Here is a 19,765-nt window from a genome sequence, read left to right as displayed (position 1 = left end):
GGTTTTCCTTAGCAAAATCAGTCTCCCAAAGTTTGGAAGAGGTGACTGCTTTTTAAGATATATAGAGACTTATGTAAAGCTAAAGGAACATTAAGAATCAGGTTATCCTGACACCACCAAAGGAACACAGTAAAGTCCAGTAATGGATCCCCAAAATGGATAGAAGTACCCTAAAAAGGAATTAAAAATAACAGGTCTAAAGATGTCCAGAGAGGTACAAGAGAACAAAGATCAACAATTTAATGGAATCAGAAAAGCAGTAGAAGAACAAAATGAGAATTTCAAAAATAGAAAACATAAAACAAAACAAAACCCAGAAATTTTGGAGCTAAGGAATGCACTGACTACACTGAAGGATTTACAAGAGAGCCCCAACAGTAGACTTGACCAAACAGAAGAAAGAATTGGTGAACTCAAAGGCAGATTATTTGCAATAACCCAGTTCAGAAAATAAAATAATAATAATAATAATAAAAATGAATGACCAAAGCCTGTGAAACTTATGGGATACCATTAAGAGACAATCTAAGCATCACTGGGGTCTCAGAAAGGAAGAGAAGAAACCTAAAGATAAAATGGCTGACAGCTTTCCAAAAGTAGGAAAAGATTTGATTTTCAAGTTCATAAGGCTGTCACCCCAAAATTTTAATCTAAAGTTTTGGTCTCCACAACCATTATAATAAAACCATCTAAAACCAAAGACAAAAACAGAATTTAAAGCACCAGGAGAAAGACAAAATCCTCTCATACAAAGGAATGCCCCTTAGCTAAATAGTGCATTTCTCAGCAGAAACTTGATGTGTCAGTAAAGTAGGAGAGGATATATTCAAAGTGCTAAAAGGAAAAACTTCTAACCAAGAACACTTGCCCAGTGAAACTGCCCTTCAGAAATGAAGGCAAGATAAAGACCTTCCCAAACAAATAAAAGTTGAGGGGGTTTATCATCACTAGACTTGCCTTATAAGAAATACTGAAGGAGTTCTCCAAGCTGAAATAAAAGACCTCTAAGAAGTAAAAAGAAACTATGAAAATAGATAACACACTACTGCTAGGTAAGTATATAGTGAGATTCGGAATAAGTTAAAATCTTAACAAGGTGGTGTGTTAGTCACTTACCGTTAGTACAAAGGTTAAAGGACAAAATTATCAAAAATAGCTCTAGCTACAGTAATCTGATAACGGATACACAACATAAAGAGATGTAGAGTTCTGGGAAGACGGCAGAGTCAGAGGATCCCGAGCTCACTACATCCCACAGACACACTGAGATAACAGGACTTAGTTGCCACATGCGTGCAACTAACATAGAAAAGGACCCAAAGACTGGCAGAACATATGTTCCACAGTTAATCACAGAGATGAGGCCAAATCGAAAAGGGTAGAAGGGGCAGAAACGTAGCTGGGAGCCAAACACTTTGGAGAGATTAAGCACAAACAGGAGGGACCACAAGCATGGAGAAGCAAGAGCATCCAACTCCACACCGGGCACCCCAGGTATGGGGCACCCAAACTGGGAAGACGAGGACCCATGACATTTGGCTCTAAAAGCCAGTGGGGCTCAATTTCATGAATTTTTATAATCAGCAGGGCTTACCTCTGAATACTAAAATCAGGGGGCTTAGCTCCAGGCAAGCCAGAAGGCAATAGGAAAGGGAAACCACACCCTTAAGACCCAGCATAATAAATAACCCAGCCACAATACAACATAGAAGCAGCAATTTGGAAAGGGCCTGAGGTATACGGTAGATTTATTTACTGAGGTATGGATTTATTTACTAACCTCTGAATACGTGCTGGAGGGGCAGGGAGGATCTTCAGGAGACTTCTCCAAGAACAAAAGAGCTGATAGGCATCATTTCCCTGTGCACCCCCCCCCCACTGCACCACCGAACACAATCCACATATGTTGCTAACACGACGTGCTCTGTCTCCGCGCTCTTCTGAGTTTCCACTCCATCCCATCCACCTCACGTGGCATCCCTTCGAAGTGGCTCCTGCCCCACCAAACCTTGCAAAAGCAGTCTTGGCAGGGACAAGTGGCTTTCCAAAGTGACTCCACTCTGGGGAGAGAGGAAGAGTAACCCCCCGCCCCCCCCCCACGTTCCCATAGTCCCAGCTGAACCTTGTAGTTGGCAGTGCAGAATGAGTGCCCTACTGGTCACCGCCACTGCATCGCCAGCACACGTACTGGGGGAAGGCATCTATTCTGACTGTGCCTCCACTTACCAACAAAACACTCTCAGGGGCAGCACAGGAAGAGAGCCCTGCAGTTCAGTGTGACTGCAGCACCCGCAAAAAGACTGGGGGAAAACTTTGAGTCTCATTGTCAAGTTCACCCACCAACAAGAGCCTCCCAAGGGACAGGCAGGGAGAGCACCCTGCAGGCTGGTGAGGGAGCAGCCCTAGCAAATGGAAAGGAGGCAGGCAGCTGGTCTAACTGCCAGATCCACCCACCAATGAAGGCCTCTCGGGACAAGGCAGGGTGGGTGTCCTGTAGGTTGGGGAGACCACAGCTGAGGGTAGGCATCCACTCTGACTTCTGAAACTACCAAACTGCAAGCCCGCAGTGGCTCCAGATTGGTCCTAAGGGACAAGGGACAGCATAGGGCCTAAGTCCCACTGGGTACACGCACAAAAGGCAAAAGTGGGCCAATGCAGCTGACTGGACTGAAGGCAAATGCGGCTCAGCCACAACAGTAGGGCACACACGACCCACACAGGAGACATCCCTGAAGTGCCTGGTAATGGTGAACCTAATGGTGGCAACCACAAATCAAAAACCTTTAATAAACACACAATAAATGAAGAGAATGGGATCCAAGCACATTGCTAAAGAAAGCCATCAAACAACAGGGGGATTGGGACGCCTGGGTGGCTCAGCTGGTTAAGCGGCTGCCTTTGGCTCAGGTCATGATCCCGGCGTCCTGGGATCGAGTCCCACATCAGGCTCCTTGCTCAGCAGGGAGCCTGCTTCTCCCTCTGCCTCTGCCTGCCATTCTGTCTGCCTATGCTCACTCACTCTCTCTCTGACAAATAAATAAAATCTTAAAATAAATAAATAAACAAATAAATAAATAATTGAGTATAATAGCAACAAAATTATAAAGCATTTGGAATAAGTCTAACAAAGATGTCCAGGCACTTACATGAAAAACTATAAAATTTTATTGGCAGACATGTAAAAAGACCTAAATAAATGGGAGTTATATATTATTCTTGAGCTGAAAGACTCTTCAAATTGATTAAAATATTTAGACAAATTATAAAAATCCCTACTAAAGTTTTTGTGGAATTTGACAAACCAATTCTAAAAATTCACAGGCAGTTAAAATGGGCCCAGTACATAGCTAAGAGATGCCTGAAGAAGGTCAAGAGTTAGGTTCAGAGTCCGGTACTCACACTGCCTCTTATCGAGATTTGCAAATGAAACCATAGTAATAAAGATAATGTAGTATTGATTTAAGGAGCATAGCCAGCTGGGGAGAAACCTGCATTCATGGAAAACTGATCTATGACAAGGTAGGCATTACTGGTAAATACCTTATTCAATAACTAGGTCTGGTAAAATTAATTATTCATGAAAAAAACCATAAAATTGGATCCCTATTTCAAAGCACATGCAAAAACGAATTCCAGATGGATTAAGAAGTTTCAGAAAACAACGTAGAAGTCTATTTTTACAAACTTGGAGGAAAAGATTTCTTAAATTGATTTAAAAATTTGCAAACACATTAAGGTTAAGAATTGATAAATTCTACAACAGGAAGGATATTAGTTATCAGTAGAGTCATAAGAAGTGAAAAGTTGAATAAACTAGGATACAATTCTTTCAAGATACATGTTGAAATGTATAGATAATGTCCTAGTAATTAAAATGCAATGAAATCTTATAAATTATTATGAAACATAAAAATAACTCACAAATGGGTAAAAATATTCATTTAACAGCAAGGGAAGAAAAATTCCTCATGAATAACTGAAAATATGCTCGATAGTTATCAGGGAAATGCAAAAAAGCACAGTGGCACAATTTCACACCTACCAGACTGACAAATTAAAAAATCAGATTATATTAAGAGTTGGTGAGGATATGGCCCAATGGCAACTTCTATCCACAGCTGGTGGAGGCTATGTAGATTAGAACTATCTTTTCAAAAACAATTTGGGCACTAACTAGTAAAGCTGAGCGAATGCATATCCTACTTTTAGTCAGTTCTACCTGTAGGTCTATATCCTAGAGAAACTTTCATTTATGTGCATTAGAGTGGTGCATCCTAAGCAGTAATGTACAAACAATGTCTATAGGATCTTGTTAAAATGCACATAATGATTTAGGAGCTTGGGAATGAAGCCCCAGATTCTGCATTTCTTTCTTTTTTTTTTTTTTAAAGATTTTATTTATTTATTTGACAACAGAGATGACAAGTAGTCAGAGAGGCAGACAGAGAGAGAGGAGGAAGCAGGCTCCCTGCTGAGCAGAGAGCCCACCCAGGACCCTGGGATCATGACCCGAGCCAAAGGGAGAGGCTTTACCCCACTGAGCCACCCAGGTGTCCCTCTGCATATCTAAGTAACAGATTTTAAGGTTCCCATCATGTTCTATTTCTTCACTTGTGTGATGACTACTGGGGTACTAGTTTCATTTTATTCTTTAAATGGTATTTTTACAGGTGACAGACTATGAGCATTTCTACCACCTATGTAATAGGAAAACACTTAGCTCCCACTGAGTTCTCTCTTCTTGGCTTTGTGGATTTTGCTTTCACAATCCATAACCAGATCAGGGTAATCTAGAGGCTCATCTCTTTCACCAGCTCTTGGGGCTCAGTATGTATGAGATTGGAGATGTGGGAAACTGGCTATAAATGCCTTTTTTTTTTTTGGCAGATTCTCTTTTCTGATGGTCCCCATAGTCCCTACCTGGGGGAAGCAGAAAATAGCCCATTTGGCCAGAAAAGCAGGTTCTATTCTCCAGTTCAGCTGTACCAGGAATTTTTATCTCCACATTTTCCATTGTCTAAATTCCAGTTAGTTCAAAATCCATAGGAGAAAGCTGGTTATTGGCATTTCTGAAACCCACAACAAGGACAGAAGTCTGCCAGTTTCAGGAATAGCAGAGACATAGCCCTTGCTTCTTGGTAAGACTCTGGGAGGGTGGAAGTAATTCGGAGAGGAATGGCTAAATGTGTACCCCTGGACCAGCCTGCTAAAATCTAGTTATAAGGATGTGGATCCAAAAAGTACATAGAAACTGCAGAGCTACCTGACTTTAAGGGACCACGTGAACCACGACAACCATCAGCAACAACTATGCTTTCTTTTTTTTTTTTTTTTAAAGATTTTATTTATTTATTTGACAGAGAGAAATCACAAGTAGATGGAGAGGCAGGCAGAGAGAGAGAGGGAAGCAGGCTCCCTGCTGAGCAGAGAGCCCGATGCGGGACTTGATCCCAGGACCCTGAGATCATGACCCAAGCCGAAGGCAGCGGCTAACCCACTGAGCCACCCAGGCGTCCCTACAACAACTGTGCTTTCTTGAAGACACGAGTATCCTGACTGATTCTGCCTGGGTCATGTGTCAATCCTCACCGAATCACTATGGCCCCAGAAACATGAGTGTGTGGAGTTAGTACCATATAAATCACATGAAATTAATTTATCACAGGATAGGGGAGGGATGGTTCTCCCAAAGGAAAGAAAGTTGGGTAGACAAAAAGAAATAGACACATCACAGTCTTCTGGAGAGCCGGGACACGTAAGACAGTATTCTATACAGGATATTTTTCTATACAGGATATTGCCTTGACTTTGACAGTGAAAAATATTTGGATTCACTGATGCTTTTAAGTGTCAAACAATTTTGTAATGCAGTTAATTATCTTCCCTTGTTCCAGTTTTCCCTTTTTTTTTTTTTTTTTTAATTTATTTGACAGAGAGAGAGAGACATCACAAGTAGGCAGAGAGGCAGGCAGAGGGGGAGGGGGAAGCAGGCTCCCCGCAGAGCAGAGTGCCTGATGTAGGGCTGGATCCCAGGACCTTGAGATCAGGACCTGAGCCGAAGGCAGAGGCTTAACCTACTGAGCCACCCAAGTGCCCCCAGTTTTCCCTTTTTAGTTATGTTCACTCACTTTCATGTTAAAATGGGTTTGAGAAACTATCCAAAACAAAGAGCATCCTTTTGGAACAGTACGTATATAATGAAAATCAAAAAGCCCAGTAGCCTAAAAACCAGAGTCAAATCCCTGTGCTATCTTTTAGTAGCTGTATATTTTTATACAAATTATTTAACCTATCCATTCTCACTTTTCCTTGTTTATAAAATAACAATAATAATACTTACAGTCATGTGTTTGTTATGAAAATTGAAAGAGATAATTTACATAAAGTCTGAACATTAGAATTGTAATGTTCAAATGGTTTCTACTGTTACTTTTAATGTTTATTCCCCAACAGTAGTTTGGCATCTTATTTGAGGATATTTTGATTGGTAAATGAAAAGTTTATATGAAAATAATAATGCAGATAATTCATTTGTGGTTAATTCAAAGTTAAAGCTAAGCACTCTTTTTAAAAAAATATTTTATCTATTTCAGAGAGAGAAAGCAAGCACAAGCAAGGGGAGGGGCAGGGGAAGAAGCAGACTCCCTATTGAGCAGGGAGCTCAACTTGGCACTCAAACCCTAGGATCATGATGAGGGCAGACGCTTAACTGACTAAGCCATCCAGACACCCAAAGCTAAATACTCTCAAAAAGCTTTGTATTCAATATTATATTACATTACTTACATAACTTTAAGATACCACAGGAAACATATATGGGAACTGTCCACAGACAAATTGCGTTCTTCTTCTGTATCCTGAAAGAAAATGGAAAATAAACTAAGATATATAAATGTAACTTTAAAATAAACACACATTTGGATACAGGCATAGGAGTCACAGAGGAACTAAATTAAATATCTAAGATCAGAGGAAGTATAATGAACAAACTTCAGAATGGAACGAATGAATATTCATATAATACTAGTTCTATTCTTTAGCTACTCTTTGTAATTAAGAATTTACTATCACGGGGCACCTGGGTGGCTCAGAGGGTTAAGCGTCTGCCTTCAGCGCAGGTCATGGTCTCAGGGTCCTGGGATCGAGCCCCGCATCGGTTTACTATCAGGAGTGACAAATTTAGCGTATTGTTTCTGTTATATTTGTCTTTGTGAAATAATGAAACATGTATATATGTGTCTTTTCACCCGGTTCCTGCTAATATTCAGTCTCTGACTCTGGTGCCTGATGCGTTGGTCCTACAGTTCTTATAATCTCCCGAATGACAGGGGGGTCTGACATAGAGCTTTGTTTTGTTCTAATGAGGCAACCCTGGGTGGCCTCCTGGATGGGAACTGGTCCCTATGAAGGCCACACCATCATTAGAAGCTTGGAACTTTTAGCTCAACCTCCCACTCTCTGCTTATGGGATGAAGCCCCTGTAAAAATCAGAGTGCTTCCAGGTTGGTAAACACGTCCACTGGCAGGTTGACACAGCCCAACTCCACGGGCCAGAAACTCCTGTGCTCGGGGCCTTTCCAGACTTGCCTTAGGCACCTCCATTCTGGCTGTTCATTTGTATCCTTTATCATATCTTTTATTATTATAACCAGTAAATGGTTTATTATATTTATATTTATAATATTTATTATTTATTTATTATTATAGCTGGTAAATGTTTCCCTGAGCTCTGTGTGCTGTTCTAGCACATTTTTGAACCTGAAGACAAGGTTGTGGGAACCTCAGTTTACAGCCAGGTGACAAACTGGAACCTGCAATTGGCATGTGAAGTGGGACAGTCTTGCGGGACTGAGCCCTTGACTGGTAGGATGTGAAGTTACTCCATGCAGAAATTGCCAGAACTCTGACTTGTAGGATACTCCGCTGGTGTCAGAAATAGTCTGCATAGAAACCAACCCCACACCACATCTGGTAACAGAAGTGTGTGAAGGAAAATAGTGAGTTTTCCTAGACAGTCTTGCTCACTGAAAACACAATTCAATTAATTTTCTTGTTTAAAGGTTCTGAATCAGAGATGGTTTTGCTCACCAGGGACACTGGAGACAATTTTGACTATTATATCTGAGTGCTTTTGACAGTATTTCAAAAGTCACATGTACATCCTTAAAGGTTGTAAGATCTGATGGGACCATACATAAATGGCAAAGATATTCTTATATATGTATGTTTGTCTGTACAAAATTTCTATATAACATTTCACATTTGGGCTTCCAACATGTGACAGAAGCAAAAGGAGTAAGCCTTTACTTGTTTGGGAATTTTGTCCATGAACCTGGTGAATATTCATAAACTCAAAAGCCAAATTCAACTATTTTTCAATCTACAAGTTTTGAAAAAATGAATTAATATTCATCTGGCCTCTCCCATAGCACTCTACTTATTATCTGAAAATAAAGATTATTCATTAAAAAGAAGGCACAAGCCCCAAAATAAAGAAAAGATTTGTCATATGGAGTCTCTCCAGCAATGGTTTTGGGCACAGTTTTGTGGGAACATCATCTATGAGGTGCATGGCCAGTATCTGTTACTAATTAGCAGAGAGCCAATGTTTTTTAATGCTTAACTCTTTCTTTTTTTTGTAACAAGAGAGGATTCAACATCAACTCTCATGTATTTGCATTCATATATGCTTTCTTGAATTGAAGAAAATATAGTAAAAACAAACTTGACAAAGATGGCTTTTAATCCAGAGAATTGTCATAAAAGTATATAACATGAGACTCACTAGGTAGGGAGTACTATTATCATTAAGATGGTAACTGGGGCTTTAACATACTTGGTGAAAGGCTAAGATAAAAATCACATATCATTTTATAACTGAATTTTTAAATATTTATTTATTTATTTGAGAGAGCACACAGAGGGAAAGGGAGAAGAAGAAGCAGACTCCCCACTGAGCTGGGACCCTCACCCCACAACATGGGGCTTGATCCCAGGACCCTGGGATCATGACCTGAGCCAAAGGCAGATGGCTAACCAACAGAGCCACACAAGCACCCATCATTTCCTAACTTACAATCTGCTATGAGATATACCTGAAAATTGTCATATTGACTATAATTTTAAAATACCTCTTATTTATACTTAACACTTTTACTATTTAAAACAGTTTGAAAGCTCAAAATAAGGAAAATAAAATGCAACAGAGACACTTATGCAAGATTTAATAACTTGTCTTTAAAATCAACTTACAGGGCCGATAACAAGTGGTCTTATAGTCTGAATACCAGGAGAAGAACAACGCAGTTCTGTCTTGGGAGAGCTAGTATTTAAAAAGAACAGGGAGATAAATAAGCATAGATACATACAAGATTAGTAAAAATTCCCCTATTGCTTTTTAAGCCTAAAAACATCAGTTGTATGTTAATAAGAAAAATAAAAAACATAGCAATATTTTACTTTTACTTTTTGAAGAGATTTTTATCTTTCTTTTCACATCTATGTAATGGGAAGAAATTTACGTTCAATCACAGCCTTGGATCTGAAAATCCACAGTATATGATTATGTTTTTTTTTTCCAATTTATTTATTTTCAGAAAAACAGTATTCATTATTTTTTCACCACACCCAGTGCTCCATGCAAGCCGTGCCCTCTATAATACCCACCACCTGGATATGTCTTTATGTGTAAATGCATGCATTATGTTGACATTCAGAGCAAAAATCTTACCTTTTATTTTTTACAGAACAAGTTGCTGGCACACTCCACTCAGAAAATAATGTTCCTTCATACTCTAACTTAATCTAAAAAAGAAGATAAAATAGTTCAAACAAAAGTCTTCTCCAAAATTTTTATCTCAATGCTCTGATGGAGGGCTCAATTTCCTGGGTCCTTACTATTTAAAAAAAATAATAAAATAACTAAAATTTGATCCCTTTACAATTTTATAAAGTAATGTGACAAAGGAAAAGTAACTTTTCCAAGATGCTTCAGATGTCTCCCCCGACCAAAACTATGATTCTTATTTTATTTTATGTCAGAAATAATCTATCAAGTATCCAGCAGGTGACTGGCACTCCAGTAAATTCTGAGGATAATGAAAAATGAGTGAGACAAGATCCTTCCATTAAAAACAAGTCATGGTAAATTCTGAGCTCCTACTCTTCGCATATCACTGACTCACCCACGGTAACTTCCATCAGTCACATCTTCTCTATTTCCTTATTTTTTTTTCTGTTTCCACATTCTTTGATTGATAAGTTCTTCCTTTCTTTTCTTGGATCAGGATACTGATCCAATTTCTAACATCATCAGTCTTAGTCTTAACATTGGTTCTCTCTCTCTCTCTTTTTTTTTTTTTAAAGGAGTCTCCGGACCCTGCGTGGAGTCCAACATGGGGCCTGAACTCACAACCCTGAGCTGACATCAAGAGTCAGACACAACTGACTGAGCCACCCAGGTTCCCCTGGTCCTCTTCTTAAGCCAGGGTTGGAACCCAACTTCACATTTATAGCAACACTTATGTGCACAAACACATGCAGTCATTTCATGTAGATATACATCTGTAAATACTGCTTCAGTTTTTTTAGTGGTAAAATGGGGATTATAAGACCAGCTCTGTCATAAATTTAAATTATAGGATTAATGACAATGTATAAGAAGAAAAAAGGAAAAAAAAATCACCAGAAGATATAACATAACCCTGAAATATATAAAGCAAAACAATTCTTTTGAGTATAGTTGACACACAAGGTATGGCAGAGTGATTCTGCAGATCTTTATATTGTGCCACGTTCACTGCAAGTGTAGCCCCCACCTGTGCTGATAGTTTGCTATTATAGTATCATCAACTACATTCCTTATACTGTGTCTTTTTTCCCCCTGACTTACTCATTTCATAACTGGAAGCCTATACCTCCCACTCCCATTCACCCATTTTGCCCTACCCATCACCCTTCCCTCTGGAAACCATCAGTTTGTTCTCTGTATTTATATCTGATTTTGCCCTTTATTCATTTGTTGTCGCCATTGTTGTTTTTTAAGATTCCACTTATGAGTGAAATCATATGGTATTTGTCTTTCTCAATATGATTTATTTCACTTAATATACCCTCTCAGTCCCCCATGTTGTTTCAAATGGCATGATCTTATCCTTTGGTATGGCTGTGTAAAATTCTGGTGTGTGTGTGTGTGTGTGTGTTTCTTAACCATTCATCTTTTGATAAGCAATCTTCCTCATCCATTCATCTATTGATAGATACTTAGGTTGCTTCTGTATCTAGTTCTTGTCAATAACGTTGCAATAAACATAGGTGTGCACATGCCTTTTTGAATTAGTGTTTCCATTTTCTTTGGGTAAATACCGAGTACTGGAATTACTGGGTCATATGGTATTTCTATTTTTAAATTTTTTAGATTTATTTAAGAGAGAGAGAGTAAGAGATAGCTTCAGAAGGGGGAGGGGCAGAGGAAGAGAATCTTAAGCAGACTCCATGCTGAGCATGGAGCTCTGTGTGGGGCTCAATCCTGTGACCCTGAGATCATGAACTGAGCTGAAACCAAGAGCCGAGTGCTTAACTGACTTAGCTTCCCAGGTGCCCCTCTATTTTTAATTTTTAAAGTTACCTCCATACTGTTTCTCTACAGTGGCTGCATCAGTTTGCATTCCCACCAACAGTGCACAAAACTTCTTTTTTCTCCACATTCTCACTAACACTTGTTATTTATTATGGTTTTGATTCTAGCCCTTCTGATAGGTGTGTGGTAATTTTCTTTTTTTTTTTGTGAAGAAAAGGGAAATTTCCTGCACTTTTTAAAAAATTAAATTAATTTATTTATTTTCAGAAAAACAGTATTTATTATTTTTTCACCACCCCCTGTGGTAATATTCTCACTGTGATTTCAATTTGCACTGATGATTAGTAATGTTGAACATTTTTTCATGTCTCTGTTGGTCATCTGTATGTCCTTTGCCTATTTTTTAACTGGATTATTTGGGGGATTTTTCAGTGTTGAGTTGTATAAGTTCTTTATATATTTCAGATATTAACCCTATATCATATACGTCTCTTGCAAATAACATCTCCCATTCAGTAAGTTGTCTTTTTGTTCAGTTGGTGGTTTTCTTTGCTATGAAGAAGGTTTTTTTTCTGATGTTGTTCCAATGGTTTGTTTTTGCTTTTGTTTTCCTTGCATAGGAGACATCTAGAAAAATGTTAAGGCTGATGTCAGAGAAATTACTGTGACACACAGATGAGCCTGTGCTCTCATCTGGGATTTTTATGGCTTCAGGTCTCAAGTTTAGGTCTTTAGTCCATTTTGAGTTTATTTTTGTATATGGTATAAGACAGTACTTCAATTTCATTCTTTTACATGAAGCTGTCTCATTTTCCCAATACTTTTTCTTAAAAAGAAAAAGTATTTTTTCTTTCCCCATTGTATATTCTAGCATCCTTTGTCATAGACTAATTGACAATATATTCATTGGCTTATTTCTGGACTTTCTACTCTTCTATTGATCTGTGTGTATATTTTTGTGCCAGTACCATACTATTTTCATTACTATAACTTTGTAGTTTATCTCAAAACTGGAGGTTGTGATTCTCCCAACTTTGTCCTTTCTCGACATTACTTTGGCTATTTGGAGTCATTTGTGGCTTCCTACAAATTATTTATTCCAATTTTGTGAAAAATGCTGTTGGTATTTTGATAGGGACTACATTGAACCTATACATTATATAAAGCATTGATATAAAGCATGATAGAAGTACCAGGAAAAAATTTAAAAGCCACAAATACAGTGGTAGATTTTTGACACACTTTTCCAAGCTAAAGATAAACCTATACATAAACCTATAAAATTAACCAATGTAAACTAAAATATATTCTTTCCAATCTCACACAGAACATTTAGCAAAATTGATCATATTTACAGAAGTCTTAGTGAATCTCAAAGAATTATCATACATACTATGTCTTTGATATTAATGAAATAAAATTAGAATTTCTCATAAAGTTAGCCAGAAGAAATTCTTTAGATATTTGTAATTCTTAAAGGAAAAAAAGAAAACAAAACCTAAACTTTACTTCCAAATGATTCATGAAGTAAAGGAGAAATCACAGTGGAAATTACAAAATATTTATAACTAAAGAATAAAAGCATTCAATATTCTCAAAAGTTGTAGTATATAGTATAAATAATCCCTAAAATGAAATTGATAGCCTTAAATATATACAAAAGAAATAAGGTAGTTTGAAAGTGAATGAACTTGGTTCTCAGTATACGATGCTAATAAAATAACAACAGAGAAAACCAAAAAAGTAAAAGAAAGGATGCAAAAGGAGGCATTTGCAAAAGAAAATGAATTGGGAAGTGTTAGTGGTGATTTAATTTTTCAATCTACTCAAATTTCCTTGTAGGCACAGAGAAGACAATTAGGATAGTACCAAAACAAAAACAAACAAACAAACAAAACAAAACAAAAAAACAATAACACTGGATAATGTCAACAATAAAACTTAGTGACAAAGTATTCCTCAAAATCCCAAAGTATAAGTGGGTTGGAGCAAGCTAGCTAAAACCACCAGACTCACATGATACCAGCATAAGGCAACAAAAGAAAGCAAATATGGTAGACCTCAGTGTAAGGACCTATTTAGCCAGAGCACTTCCATCCAGTTAAACAGTAACTTTGTTGTTTAAAACTTAAACTGTCCCTGCCCCCCTTCCTCCAGGGGACTTACTTAAAAACAAGTCCCAGAAACCAGTCCCAGGTATCAAAGCCCAAATACAAGGGTGGGTCAGGCCAGGTGGAGACATCCGATCAGTGGGGGGGTGCATACTGTCTCCCTAGTTACCAAGGATTATGGGCCCTGTCCTTTGGACACCTTTTGGGTGCCAATTCTGACCAAGGTGATAGGCTGGTTCAAATATCTACTAGGTAAACTGTAATTCAATTGGTCATTTATGTGTGACCTAACATGACTGTGCAGCTTTCTCTGTGTGTTACAATTTCATTGGTCACCTGTGCGTGGCCAGGCCCAACCACATGGCCTTTACCCTTAAAAGCTAGTCTGAAGCAGAGAGAGCTCGCCCTCTCTGTAAGAGGCATGGCCCAGAACATTCGGTTTGATTCTTGATGCTTGGTGTGAAATAAAGCTTTGCTTGACCTTCGCTTTGTATCAGTCTCGCTCCTTTTAATCATGGACCCATTATTTGGGGACCTTTCACTCAGAAGAGAACAACATTGAAATCAGTGATAGGTATTCATTGGAAACCAAGACAGGACAACTGGAATATAGCAACTCTAACCAGAGGGGTTGTTGTACTTTTCAATTTCTAAGTCCAAGAGGTCCATGATAATATTTGAAGGGGCAGAAGAAGCTAGGATCTATAAACACCAAAACCAAGGATCTAAAGATAGCTTCCAGGACAAGGATGTGTAATGAAGGGAAAAGAATCCCAGTTGAGCTGGAAAAGGACAATAAAGACAAAGGAAAGAAAAACTACTGATGAATGAGAGAAGGAAACAGAATCTGGAGATCTCAAAAGTATTAGCCTTATTTTTGGACACTTTACAAAACAACAGAAGAGGTAACTCTAAAACTATGAAGTTAAAAAAGTTATTTTGACCCACCCCACCTTAAAGAACAGGTAAATCAATTTCATGTTAAAAAAAAAAAAAGCAACAGAAAAAGGATTACAGTCTAATTTCACACAGTTGTTATAAGAAAATACAAAGCAAAATAACATCTCTGTAAGAACATACCCAATAAATAAGTGAAAGCTACAACTTAATATGAGGGTTAGTCTTACGTATCAACTTGGTTAGATTACAGCACCCAGCTATTTAATCTAACATAGGTTTTGCAGTGAGGATATTTTATAGATGTGGTTTACATCTACAATCAGTTGACTTTAAGTAAAAGAGAATGTCTTTGATAATGTTGATGAGGGCTCTTCCATCAGTTGGAGACATTCAGAAAAAAACTGAGGTTTCCTAGAGAAGAAATTCTGCTTCAAGACTGCAGCATTAACTCTCGCCTGAATTTCCAGCCTGCTGGCCTGACCTTAAGATTTCAGAGTCTTCTGTTCCCACAATCACGTGAGCCAATTTCCTAAAATAAATCTTAGTATACATATGTACAAGTTCTATTGGTTCTGTTTCTTTGTGAGAACACTGGTTGATACATCTGGTATTTTAAAATGAGGAAAAGTAAATCCGAGAACGACAGACGTTATGAAAGAACAATATAAATCAGAGTTTGAAACTTGTAAGCTGACTTCTACATTGGGAAAAATATAGAAACAAAAGAAAAAGTCATTTCAGAAATAAACCAAATTAGAAAAACCACAATTATGAATAAACAATATATAAGGCTTTGAGAGATATAGGTTTTTAAGAATAAAAGAAATAAAAAGTAATTCAGGAGTAAGTGACAAATATAAAAGATAGGCAAAGAAAATTCAATATATGTATAGTTAGAGATACTGAAGAAGAAAACTGAAGTGTTTTTCAACATTTAGCTATAATTTGAGACTGGCATGTGAACTAAAATAATTTGAAACAACATATTGAAAAGGGACAGCTCATACCAAGGAAAAAATAAAGAATAATTTAAAAAATTTAAAAATTTAAAAAATAAAGAATAATTAAAAAAATAAAAGCAACCAGGAGCTATATTAATAAAAGCATTGGGGGGCGCCTGGGTGGCTCAGTGGGTTGGCCTCTGCCTTCAGCTCGGGTCATGATCTCGGGGTACTGGGATCGGGCCCCACGTCAGGCTCTCTGCTCGGTAGGGAGCCTACCCCCCCCCAGCGTCTGTCTCTCTGTCTACTTGTGATCTCTGTCAAATAAATAAATAAAAATCTTTAAAAAAAAGCATTGGTCTTAAAGAGAATCACTTCGGGGATCTTGACCAAAACAACAAGAATAGCAAAACACATGTTATTCAGAAAGGAAAGACAATCATATTTCCAACAGACTTTTTGGAAACAACATTTTTTGTCAGAGACAACAAAGTAACATAAACAGATAAACTCTTATGACCACAAAATAATTCAGAAACTGGTACTCCTATGAGCCCTTCCTGAGGAATTCACTAGAAGAGCTTCAGACCACCAAAATGACTGCAGAGATATCAACATAAAGATGATGCTAAGTATTACATAAGAATTTTTTTGTGAAGGGGGTGCCTAGGTGGCACCCCCAGTCTGCCTGCGGCTCATGTCATGATCCTACGGTCCTAGGATCAAGTCCTGCATCAGGCTCTCTTGCTCAGTGGGGCATCTGCTAATTCCTCTCCCTCTCCCCCTTACTCATGCTGGCGTGCCTGGATGGCTCAGTAGGTTAAAGCCTCTGCCTTCAGCTCAAGTCATGATCCCAGGGTGCTGGGATCGAGCCCCGCATCAGGTTCTCTGCTCAGCAGGGAGTCTCTTCCACCTCTCTCTCTGTCTGCCTCTCTGCCTACTTCTGATCTCTTTCTGTCAAATAAAGGAATCTCAGCAAAGAAGATACAGAGATAACAGCACATGAAAAGTTGCTATATCTCATATGTCATTAGGGAATTGCAAATTAAAACAGTGTGTGTGATATAGCAGCACACATTTATTAGAATGGTGAAAATTCAAAACACTGACAATTACTAAAGACTGTTGAGGATGTGGAGCATCAGAAACTCTCATTCCATGAAAAAAACCTGCATTCCTGGGGTTCACTACCCAAACACCTATACTATTGCTCCAGGCAATCACTTTCTTATACATTTGTTTATTCAGGACATTTCATATTAATAGAATCATGTGTATGTATCCTTTCTAACTGGCTTCTCCTGTTTAGGGGCGCCTGGCTGGCCCCATCAGTAGAGCATGCTAGAATCATGAGTTTGAGCCCCACATTGGGTGCAGAGCTTGCTTAAGGAAATAAAAATAATAAAATAAAATTTAAGAATCTTAGCATTTTTAATACACATACTAAAATATTTATGGATGAAATAATATGTCTGGGATAGCTCTTTTTGTTTATTCACATTTTTTAGATTCCATTTGGAGTGGAATCATATGGTATTTGCCTGTCTCAGTCTGACTTATTTCACTTAGCATAATATCCTCTAGGTCCATCATGTTGTCTCAAATGGCACAATCTTATCCTTTCTTATAGCTGTGTAATACTCCTGTGTAAGTGTGTGTGTGCATGTGTGTATCACTTCATGTACTGATGGAAACTTAGCTTGCTACTATGCCTTGGCTACTGTAAATAATGCTGCAATAAACACAGAAGTGCATGCATCTTTTTGAGTTAGTGTTTTCATTTTCTTTGAGTAAATAATCAGTAGTGGAATTATTGGATCAAATGGTATCTGTATTTTTAATTTTTTGAGGAACCTCCATACTCTTTTCCACAGAGGATGTATCAATTCATATTCCCACCAACAATAAATGAGGGTTTCTTTTTCACCAGATCCTTATCAACACTTGTTTCTTGTGTTGATTTTGGCCATTTTAATAGCTTGAATTGATATCTCATTGTGATATTGATTTGGAATTTCCCTGATGATTAGTAATGGTGAGCATCTTTTCATGTTTCTGTTGGCCTTCTGCATATCTTCTTCAGAAAAATGTCTTTAGCTTCTCTGACCATTTTAAACCAAATTATTTGTGGGGTTTTTTGGTGTTGTGTAAGTTCTTTATATATTTTGGATATTAACCCCTTATCAGATATGTCATTTGCAAATATCTTTTCCCATTCCATAGGCTGTCTTTTAGTTTTGTAGTTTCCTTCGTTGTGCAAAAGCTTTTTATTTTGATGTAGTCCCAACAGTTTATCAATAGTTTAACAATAGCTTTTTTTTTTTTCTTTGCCTTAGGAGACATATCTAGAAAGCATTGCTATGGTCAATGTCACAGATATTATTGCCTATGTTCTCTTCTAGGATTTTTCTCATTTCAGATCTCATGTTTAGGTAATTAATCCACTTTTAGGTTTTGTTTTGTTTGTTTTTTAATGTTGTCAGAAAGTAGTCCAGTTTCATTCCTTTTCATGTAGTTGCCCAGTTTTCCAACACAATTTATTGGAAAGACTGTCTTTCCCCCATTGTATATTCTAGCAACCCTTGTCATACACTAATTGGCCATATAAATGTGAGTTTATTTCTGGGGTCTCCATTCTGTTCCATTGATCTATGCATTTATTTTTGTACCAGTATCATTCTATTTTTATTACTATAGCTTTGTAGTATATTTTGAAATCTGAAACTGGGGAACCTTCAGCTTTACTTTTCTTTCTCAGTATTGCTTTGGCTATTTGGGGCCACATACAAATTTTAGTATTATTTTTTCTAGTTTTGTGAAAAAGGCTGTTGGTATTTTGATAGGGATTGCATTGAATCTGCAGATTGCTTTGGGTAATATGGACATTTTGACACTATTAGTTCTTTCAATCCATGAGTATTAAGTATCTTTCCATCTGTGTTATTTTCAATGTCCTTCATCAGTGTCTTACAGTTTTTGTTTGGAGTTCAGGTATTTCACCTCTTTGGTGAAGTTTATCACTAGGTATTTTACTATTTTTTTTCTTTTTTTTTTTTCCAATTTATTTATTTTCAGAAAAACAGTATTCATTATTTTTTCATCACACCCAGTGCTCCATGCAAGCGTGCCCTCTACAATACCCACCACCTGGTATCCCAACCTCCCAACCCCCCCACCACTTCAAACCCCTCAGATTGTTTTTCAGAGTCCATAGTCTCTCATGGTTCACCTCCCCTTCCAATTTACCCAAAAGCACATACTCTCCCCAATGTTCATAACCCTACCCCCTTTCTCTCAACTCCCCTCCCATTTTACTATTTTTGATGTGATTGTAAATGGTGTTGTTTTTCAAATTTCTCTTTCTGCAACTTCATTGTTAGTGTATAGAAATTGTACAGATTTCTGTTTATTAATTTTGTATCCTGTAACCTTACTGAATTGGTTTATTAGTTCTAGTAGTTTTTTGTGGGGTCTTTAGGATTTTCTATGTAAAGTGTAATGTGGTCTGCAAACAGTGACAGTTTAACTTGTTTACTAATAAACATGCATCTTATTTCTATTCCTTGTCTGATTGCTGTGGCTAGGACTTCCAGTATGTTCAATAAAAGTGATGAGAGTAGACATCCTTGTCTTGTTCTTTACCTTGGACCTAACCTTGGAGGGAAAGCTCTTGGTTTTTCACCATTGAGTATGATGGTAGCTGTGGGTTTTTCCTATATAGCCTTTATTATGTGTAGGTATGTTTCCTCCAATACCATTTTGTTGAGAATTTTATTGTGAATGGATTTAGAATCCTGTCAAATACTTTTTTTGCATCTACTGAGACAATCGTATAATTTTCCCCTCATTTTATTGAGGTGGTTTATGATGCTGATTGACTTACAGATACTGAACCATCCTTGCACTCCCAAATAAAGCCCACCTGATTGTTTAATATATTGTTGTATGCAGTTTGCTAATATTTCATTGAGGTATGTTGTGTTTCCATTTTCATTTGTGTCAAGTTATTGTTTGCTTTCTCTCTCAATTTGTTTTTTCAGGCATTGGCTATCCAGTAGATTTTTGAGCAGAAATATTGCAGGCTGGAAAGGAGTGGCACAAGATATTCAAAGTGCTGAAAGAAAAAACTTCCATATAAGAATACTCTGTGCAGCAAAGCTTTCCTACAGAATTGAAGAAGAAATAGAATTTTCCAGATTAACGAAAGCTAAAGGAGTTTATCATCACTAAAATGG

General features: G+C 37.6%; 1 protein-coding gene across 1 annotated transcript in view; it reads right to left on the bottom strand.

Annotated features, from left to right (window-relative positions):
- Positions 1 to 19,765, bottom strand: part of CATSPERE (catsper channel auxiliary subunit epsilon) — a 126,504-nt gene that overhangs the window by 100,451 nt on the left and 6,288 nt on the right. The window contains exons 3-5 of the mRNA XM_044267060.1: positions 9,731 to 9,804; positions 9,253 to 9,322; positions 6,787 to 6,857 (exon numbers count right to left, since the gene is read on the bottom strand). Of these exons, the coding sequence (XP_044122995.1) occupies positions 6,787 to 6,857; positions 9,253 to 9,322; positions 9,731 to 9,804 (215 nt within the window). The remainder of the gene's footprint in view (positions 1 to 6,786; positions 6,858 to 9,252; positions 9,323 to 9,730; positions 9,805 to 19,765) is intronic.

Source organism: Neovison vison, chromosome 10 (genome assembly GCF_020171115.1).
Source record: "Neovison vison isolate M4711 chromosome 10, ASM_NN_V1, whole genome shotgun sequence".
Classification (NCBI taxonomy): Eukaryota; Metazoa; Chordata; class Mammalia; order Carnivora; family Mustelidae; genus Neogale; species Neogale vison.
This window is presented reverse-complemented; position numbering and strand designations above follow the sequence as displayed.